The sequence below is a fragment of the Perissodus microlepis genome, chromosome 5 (assembly GCF_051167445.1).
Source record: "Perissodus microlepis isolate ML-2025 ecotype Zambia chromosome 5, ASM5116744v1, whole genome shotgun sequence".
In the NCBI taxonomy this organism is placed as follows: Eukaryota; Metazoa; Chordata; class Actinopteri; order Cichliformes; family Cichlidae; genus Perissodus; species Perissodus microlepis.
Window position 1 is genome coordinate 25,753,353 of NC_140465.1, and position 9,630 is coordinate 25,762,982.

A 9,630-nucleotide genomic window follows, 5' to 3' on the forward strand; every position below is an offset into this window, starting at 1 on the left:
CCCCTGCACAGTTACCAGCTGTCAGCTACTTAGAAAAGTATCCTGGTGTTATTTGTCTCTCAGAAACAGTTCATAACTTCCCTTCAACTCATTCATGTCACCTGAAAGGTAAACCTGTTTCTCCATCACCTGTTCAGCTCTGATGATTCAGTAAGAACATCTCCTGGTTTCATCTTCATGTTTCCCTCTCACCAGATAACCAAACCAATATCATGACCAGCAGCTTTTACAGCTGTGGCTCCAGCAAACATCAGCTGATACTAGAAATTAATAAATAAATAAATTCTAACAACATCTCATCAAGCTTAAACGTGCTGCTGTTGTATAGCGCGACATCCGCTGGTTTCTTCTTTTGGGCGCAAAGTGGGTGATAAACAAACAAGAGAGAAAAGCCAATCAACTGATCATTGATCAGTTTCATGATTGAAGTAGCAACAGGAGAGGGAGGGGGAGAGAATGAGAGAAGAAGAGGCAGCTGTGCAGCGTAAAGACACAGAATAACTCCAGCTTTGTGTCTTTTTCCATTCTAGCTGAAGTATGGGACAAACTGTGTTCATTCTCAGCTCAATACGAAACGCGTGATATTTTCTCTGAATACGGGACGATTCTGTTTTTTACGGGACGGTTGGCAACTCTACTAACTAACCTTATGAATAAAGTTCACTATCAGTAACATCAAAGCACCCACCCAGAAGTATAGAAACTCTGTCATGCTAGCTAGTGCGCAGTACTTATTTTTACACATCGGCCAGCATCTGGCCAATCCACCACCTTTCATTGTTTATACTGTTACAACAAAAAAAAAAAAAAAACACCCATCGGCCCATAAAAACGAATAATCACCATCAGCCCGGTATGCCCGATGGCCAGTCCAGCTCTGGGCACCGGCCCTTGAGGCCTGGAGTTCCCATACCACTGGTATAGAAAAATGCCAGTCTGTAATCTTTAACAACCATGATAAACAAACAACTCCAAGATATCTTCTCTTTTTATTCTCAAATGCACTTTTCTGTTGCCTTGTCTTGCATTTTGTGTCTGTTATAGTACGTGATTTTAAAGAACAAGCAAAATAATTTTCATCTATATCTTTGACATAATGTACAGATGAAACAGCTTTCTTCCTTTGTCTGCATGCTATCCTCAGTGTTGGGAAGGTTACTTTTAAAATGTATTCCACTACAGATTACAGAATACATGCCCCAAAATGTGTTTTGTAATGTATTCCGTTACGTTACTCAATGAGAGTAACGTATTCTGAATACTTTGGATTACTTAATATATTATCATACTTTTTTACAACTACATGAATGTACTATTGCTGTGTGATTTATTACTATTACTGAAGGTTATTCGCCATACCATTTTTAATCTTAATATAAAATGAGTAACAGTAGGGTGGACATTAGGTAAGGCTGCACTTTTTCCAGCGATCTCGTATTGAAAACTATTCTGCACGTATATAAAACGAACCATAGTAAAGGGACCTCTGGCTAATACGTCGGGTTCGTGTCGGGCTCGTAACCGAAAACTAGCTTTACTTTGTAGTCTGGGTCAACTTTGCTAGCGAGAGACAGAGAGAGGCGTTGAAAGGCTGCTCCATTGGAACTTATTGTTTTGGAGTGTGGGATTATAATATTATCTTATGCCATGTTATACCCCTAATTAAAGATTGTGAAATTATTATGTAGTTTTAGTTTGTAGTATTCTCCTGAATTAGAAGAAGGTGATAACTATTACAGTTATTAAACTGATTTGTATTACATTAGACTGCTGATTCAGTGTGAATGAATGATATTGTTTATGATGCATTATACTGCTGAGTTATAAGAAATACTGTTTTCAGAGAGTCAGGACCTTGCTTTTTCTGATAGTAGAGGAGACAGAGAGCACATTCCACGGGAGACTTCACCCCCACCGTTTGTTGAAGGCAGACAAAATAGGGAGCCAAGGCTATAAGTCAGGCTCGCTAGGAGAATGTGAATGTTTAGGTTTTTACGACTACGTGGGGGCTTCTAGAGGCTATAAGAGTTTGAGTAATCCTCCACCAGTTTGAGATTTGCTGTGACCCTCTGCATGCATGTCTCCCCATCCGGATGGTTTATGCTCATAAAGTGTTGAATTGTATGGAATAAAAGATTGTTGATTGAGCATTTATATACCGAGTATTGTCCTTCCTTCAGCACAAGGATAGAAAGAATTGGGAGAATTTAACAGGAGGAAAACACGAACACAGTGTACAGTCGAGTCTTAATAGCTTACTTACAACTGGGCTCGTCAGGCACTCTTTTTGGCTGAAGTGGTTATTATTATATTTACATGCTTCCAGCTCCCGTTTCTGCTCGGTGACAACTCGTACTTTTCTACTCTCCTTTTTCTCCCTCCCTCGCTCACAGACACATAACGGGTATGGCAGTCCATTCTCCCTGCAGCATGGACTACACTGTCCATGAGGCTACATTCTTTAGGGGTATGCCTGTAACACTCTGCCTATTGCCTTCATATTAAATCATTTTTTAAAATATTTCTTCACGTCATTTTGAGACGCGAGATTGAGACACAGACATTAGAGCCTCTTAATGCGTGTTGTGTTTGAGTTTCCACCGGCGTGGAATTACAAAAAATACAGAGGGCATAGCCTAACATATGAAACAGGAAAATACCGCCATGTAATCCATTTATTTCAACAAAGTAACTGTATTCTGAATACCACCTTTTTAAATGGTAACTGTAGCGGAATACAGTTACTCATATTTTGTATTTTAAATACGTAACGGCGGTACATGTATTCCATTACTCCCCAACACTGGCTATCCTGTCACTGAGCACTTGTTACAATGGGTGAATAGTTACAAGGTCTTAATAAACAGGCTTAAGTGTTCAGTGATGGACATATAGCATGTATGTATGTCAATTACTGAAGGTACCACAGTTGCGCAAATGCAGAATTAGGGTTTCTATTCAGTTCAAACCTACAAAGGTGAATTTATATAGGCCTGGATGAGAAACAATGTCCCCATTTAACCCAATGGAAAACAGCCAAAATGAAAATGTGGAATAATAAAAGGTAAAAGAAAGAGTCAAATAAATTGCATATCACAAGTAAAGATTCAATAACAAGCATGTGACCAATAAAGCACCATGTTGACCATGACCTCAGGAACTCAGTAGCTGTAAGTGATTGCAAAAACACACCATGACTTATGACTTACACTGTATCTCAGAACATGAAATTCAGTGTAGTATTTTGCCCATAGTACTAGTAAGCGACACATAGGAACACTTTCCTATTTACTTTGGCTAGCAGTTCAGCAACAAGTAGCTACTGGTGTTGATAATTACATTTCTATCAGCATACAGATGAATTCTCTTATGAAGAAAAACAGTTGAATCACAAATCATGCTACATTAGCCATCTACAATTTCCAGTTAGCAATTAAGTAGTTACCCTATTATCAAATGTTCAGCTGTTTGAAGCTTCATGTAGTATTAAGTGCTGTTACATCTGTCAAAACTAAATAAATAAATAAATGAAAGTTATAATTAAATGCAAAAAATAAAGCAAAAAAACTTAAGCCTTACTCTGAACCATTAGATTTGTGGTGGGTACTACTTTTTTTCCCCATCTATAGTTTCATTTGGTAATTTCTACCAATATCTATAAATAAACATGCATGTCCATAATGTTAAGTGTTACTAGCACTTTCAGTGTCCATAGTGTACCATCTGACACATGCCAGTCTTTTTTTCCCTTATCTATCTCCTCCTCTTACATCCTGAGCTCCTTCTTTGCATGCCCCCTCAACTCCCCACCCATCAGTGATAACACAACTTAGCCTTATTAAAAGGCTTTTTGGGGGGTTGGAGCTCAATCACCAGCTTACAGTTTATTACACATTCACACACACAGTGGCAGGATTGCTCTCCACTAACCAGCACATTATTTGATCTTTTAGTCTCCTGATGAATGGGATCTCTTCCTTCAAACGATAAGCACTAGAAACCAGCCCTCTATCTTTCTCCTTGATGCTCTCCTCTGTTTTTATCCATTTCTTTCTTACGACATTCTCTGTCAGGTCTCTCTCTCTCTCTGTCTCTCCTTTCATTTGGCTCTTTGTACCTTTCATTCTCTTTGAGTCCTTCCCTCCATCTTTCATGCAGATCACAATCGCCATTATTATTTGAACCCTTAAATTTCTCCCCATCTCTGGCATGATGGATGGGTGTTGCATGCACAAACACTGCCCCCCTCTTTTCTCTCTACGGCACACACAAAAACACACACTCATACATGCTGACAGGCTTGCTTATCCATAATCTGTCCTTCTGCAGGGGAATGAGATGTTTTGATCAAACAGTTGTTACATGGTGGTGGCGAAGCTACTTATAAATGCATTACACAGTGGTCATTTCCTTTTAACTGCACAAAACACATGCACTCACACTCTTAAACCCACACAATGCAACACAATGGTTTATCCGAAAAAAGAAGTTACTGACGCCTTTCTATTTTTCCAACAACGCTTCTTGAACGTGAAGGGACTTATTTCAGTATAAATAAGTATAAATGCCTGTGAGAGTTTTAATAGTTTTTATGCAGCCTGCTGATTTGAAATGATCATTAGTGAAACTGAAATATACATAAAAACATAAATGCGGCTGACAGCGGAAAATGACCTGACTGCTGAACCCTTTTGGATATGCCAGTTAATGTGAGCAAATGGTGATTTCTATGCATTCTAGCCCATGTTATTGATTCAGAAATTGCATACAGATTGTTTATGTACTGGAAAATACTACCATAGCAATTCTTTGCAAGCTCCTTTGACTACGATGACCTGGATGACTGAGAACCTTCACAGACACTACCATAGCAACATTTTCTGTCATCAGTCTCAGTAATGTTGCTACTTTGAGACTGTTTTTTATTTTAAAGAACACATACAAAAACAATTGTTTAGGAATATTTTTGCAGTATATTTAATACATGGGATATTAATGGCACAGCACTGGTCGCAACAATGTTTACTGCAGAAGCAAAAACATTTTTTGTTGCTTTGGAACATGTGGAAAATATCAAATGACTTAGGTTATCATTTTCTGAATCACTAATGTAAGCGTATTTGGTAAACTTTTCTAGTACTGGGTTGGACTCCTTATTTGCACTATGGCACATTGTCCTTCTGGAAACATTCATCGGGAAATGGGTATAAAGGGGTGGAAATGGTCATCAGCAATGTTCAGGTAGGCTGTATGGGTTAAACCAGTGGTTCCCAAACTTATTTTGCTAGGCCCCCCTTTGTTTTACAAGAAAAATGTTCAATGTGGGCACCCCGTGATAGCAGTGTCCAAGTGTTTTTTTTTTCCTTTTCACACCGCGCCCCCCCTGCAATGGCCCTGCCCCCCCCCCCCCCCCCTCCCCCTCCAAAGTATGCAAAAAAAAATCCCCTACACCATTAGACCACCTCCACCAGCCTGTACCATTGATACATGAAAAGGTGGATTCATACTTTTATGTTTAGGTTTTATGTGTATGTCAAATTCTGACCCAACCAGTCACAATGTCACACCAGAAATTAAACCCATGCAAGTTGCAATCTCAGTTTCCTGTTCAGGAGTGGCACCTGGTGTGGTCTTCTACTATTGCAGCCCTTCTGCTTTAAGGTTCAACAAGTCATTCATTTAGAGATGCTCTTCTGCATACCTTGATCATAACAAGGTGTTTTGTTTTTTCTTGTTACCGTTACCTTCTTTTCTTTGCTCACAGTTGTCTGGCCATTCTCCTCTGACCTCTGGCATCAACAAAGCATTTTTGTCTAGAGAACTGCCGCTCAAAAATACTTTCTCTTTTTCAGATGATTCTCTGTAAACCCTAGAGATGGTTGTGTGGGAAAATCCCAACAGATCAGCAGTTTCTGAAATACTCAGACCAGCTCCGTCTGACACCCTCAAAGTCACTTAAATTCCCTTTCTTCCCCCATTCTGTTTGAACTTCAGCACATCTTCTTGTCTGTTCAGGCCTACAGCTTTGTATGCATGTCTGCAAGACGACCTGATTGTGGCATATTTTACTTATGTCCTGTTTGGACTATATCTTTGAAAGTGTTAATGTTATTTTGCCTTTTTGATACCTGCCCTTTATCAAGTAGATTTTTACCTGGCACATTTTGTCAACCCCCATATCTCATTCCCTCCCTCTAATATAACAAAATAAAATAAAACATTGAAGGCTGGTACAATAAGGGGCCTCAAACAGCCATTCATAGATCCATAAGGCACTTATCAATGAACAACAGTGTCACCAGCATACTAATGTAAAAGCTGCATCTCCTGCCCACTAAACACTAAGAGCACACAGCATTCTTCCACTATCTCCCTCCATCCCTTGCACTTCTCTTTCACACACATCATAAACAAACACCGTCTTGCTCTGTGTTGCCCCATATTTCTTTTTCATCACACTCACACTAATATTGAAAAAACTCTTTTTTCACTTGGTCTCTGTCTCACACCCATACAGTAAATAAAACCTTACACCCAACACAAACATATGCACATACACACAAACTCTGGCATCTGTCCTGCCCATAAATTCTCACTTAGCTGTCCACTACCTCTCTTTCTTGCACTCATGAGTATGGATTAAGTAAACAAGTAGAGGAGTCTCAAGAAAGCAAAAACAAAAAACATGTGTGCGAGGTTAGATGGTACATGGTCTGCTAGCACTCTTAAGGCACTTGCACACTTTCTGCAACTGTGATAGAATACATTAACGTCACTGTTCCATTAAAGGGATCAGACACAAACATGTCTTCTGTGATTGCTAAACATGTAATCTTGAAAAAAAAAGAGCTAAGCAGACCACTACAAGAGCCTTAACTTTTTGTAAACTGGTTTTCAAAAAAGACCCTATTAATGAAGTTGGCTTACAGTTTTTGAATTCACCCCAAAGATGTTGGATGTTTTCCATTTGTTTATGAACCTGGCTTCATGCAAGGGGGGATTTCTCATGTTGACACAAGAAACAGCCTGTTTAAAGTTAGAAGCTCCCTGGTGCTTAAAATTTGATTTTATGCTGCAGATTACTTTTTATTGAGAAAGATAAAACCATGAGGTCACACACATACAACTGACCATCCTGTTATGCACACACACCAGCATACGTACACGCACACACACACACACACACACACACACACACACACAATATAATGGTATGTAACACTGAATTTAAATCCAAGTCAAATATGTGTCTTATTTAAAATAATACGCTAACAATATTAGCGTGTGTGTGTGCGTGTGTGTGTGTGTAAACACAAAAATGCCCAGAAAAGGGATGCAGAACATCTTTCTCTCTCTCTCTCATTCCACTGTCAGCACCATTCTGTCTCTATGTCACATGCAACATATACTTTCTCATCTGCGCGCATTCACTTCTTAGCTACATCACGCACGTGCACATTCTAGCTGACCAACATCATCACTGTCTGCCTTCTCCTGTGTTCATGCTGCAGGACCAGCACACTGCCTCTATGTGTTTGCGTGTCTGTGGGTCTCTCTCACTCGATTTCCCTCTATCTCTCTCTCACACACACATAAATGCGCACTAACACGCGCCCTGACCTGCCAGCATCAGTAGCCTCGCGCAATGTCTGCTGAAACGGCGGAACAAACCCGTGGTGACACGTGTGCGCACAGCGCGCAGCTCCAGCAGCCCGAGCGTATCCATGCACACACACGCGCACACACAGTTAGTGAAGCTGCAGGTGCTTCTCAATCAACCCACAAAACGCAAACAACGCAACACACACACACACACACACACACACTTCCAGTGATCCAGAAAACTCAGAGCACATGAAGCAGAAATCATAAAGATTCAAAGTGTCTCCAGAACCCAATTGCTCATATTTCAGCCCCAATTTAAACAGCAGGAAATCGTGCTGCCCGTGCGCAAACACACACACGCGCGCGCACTTGCTAGTGCAAACACACGCACACAGCAATTTGTTTTGTCTTCCTACCTTCCTCGTGCATCCGCTGCAGACAGAAAGTAAGGTTCCGCCGCCAACCCGGCATGGTGATGAGGAAGAGAGGTCTGGATAATGAAGAGGATGATGGTGATAATAATGAAGAGGAATGATGATGAGGGGCAGTAGATCCTGTCCGGTGGAGGTGAGGGCAAGCAGTTAAGAGCAGCCACTGGCAATGTAGCGCTTTCCTCTTCCTTCTTGTTCTCTTCCCCCTTTCCTCTTCTTCTCCTACTTTCTCCTCTTATGTTTTCCCTCTTGTCTGACTGCCTGTAAACGGCGAGTAGCTGCAGCTCTCCCCGCAACGACCCCTCTGACAGTCCGTGTGACAGTCGGTCCCGCTGCGGCACCAGTGGTCTTTCTCTCTCTCTCTCATTCACTCTCACTCGGTTAATAGACTTCATTCACTCCTCGCTTTAGTTCTTTCCTTATCTACTCCAAATGTGTCCTTGCTGTCTCCCCCTTTCTTTAATTTCACTGCCATCCTCTTTCTCTTTCTTGTTTCTCTCTTACTTGTTACTTTTCATATCAAAGGTTTGTTTTTCCCCTCTTTGTTCACAAAGGAAAGAAAAAACATTTCCCCCTAGCAATTTACATAAAATAAATAAATGAAATAATAAAATAGAAAAGTGGCTTTGATCACCATTTACCAAGTACTTTTTCAGTTTACATATACCAAAGCTGTACACTTTTATCTATATTGAGACTTTATGTATGTAAATACACATCTAAGCTCACACTGACCCTTAAAAGGAGCAGATGCTGATAGTTCAGTCATTAACTCATTCTGTGACTCCAAATTTTAAATGTTAAACCCATGTAAATGAAGCAATTCAGGAATAGGGAACATCATATAAGTGGATATAAAAGGCAGAGTTGAATTTCACACTCTATGCTCACGCAGTAGGTTTAAGTTGTTGTAAATAGACTCAGGCTGAAATGGGGTGGAGCTACAGTATGCTGATAATTATGTGGATCTTCTGAGTTATTGTAAGGTTTTTTGGCAACCATGGAGAGAAGTTGTGCTTCTCCTCTGCATCTGAATTTAAATCCCCTTCTCTACATGAAACAAGTATGTTCCATTTGCAAGACCATATGAATAAAACAAATTGGCAGCACTCTGACTCAGCAACTGCATTAATGTGGAAAAACAGAAGCAGAACACAAATGCCTTTTCCACATTACTGCACTTAATTCTCTTCTCCTTTTAGTGAAAACGTCAAACTGCTGTTTACCGACTCCTGACATTTATGAAGTTCAAAAACATATAAATTGTAGAGAAAAACATTTTTGAAAACAAAATGAATTTGGTAGTGATGAAATATGAAAACCATACATAGAAGAACAAATGCCTGATAAAAATCTAATTAACCCTCTCATGCTCAAATTAAGTTTTTGTTGCTAATGCACAAAAAAAATACCTTCAGTGGTACTTCTGAGTAAAAAAAACTCATAAAATATGTATGTGGGGTAATCAGGTTGTTAGCTTTTACTTGTTGCAAATCTGCAACGCCTGCCTTGAGAGGGTTAAGACCAAACTGTATGAGTTAAAAATTAGAATTACATTAATTCCAACATAACACATAACTACAGCTGACATTGT

General features: G+C 39.9%; 1 protein-coding gene across 1 annotated transcript in view; it reads right to left on the minus strand.

Annotated features, from left to right (window-relative positions):
* Window positions 1–8,387, minus strand: part of LOC146387443 (glutamate receptor-interacting protein 2-like) — a 261,545-nt gene extending 253,158 nt beyond the window's left edge. Inside the window, exon 1 of the mRNA XM_084929053.1 lies at window positions 8,022–8,387. Coding sequence (XP_084785179.1) covers window positions 8,022–8,076 — 55 coding nt within the window. The 5' untranslated portion in view covers window positions 8,077–8,387. The remainder of the gene's footprint in view (window positions 1–8,021) is intronic.
* Between the last annotated feature and the right edge of the window lie 1,243 nt (window positions 8,388–9,630).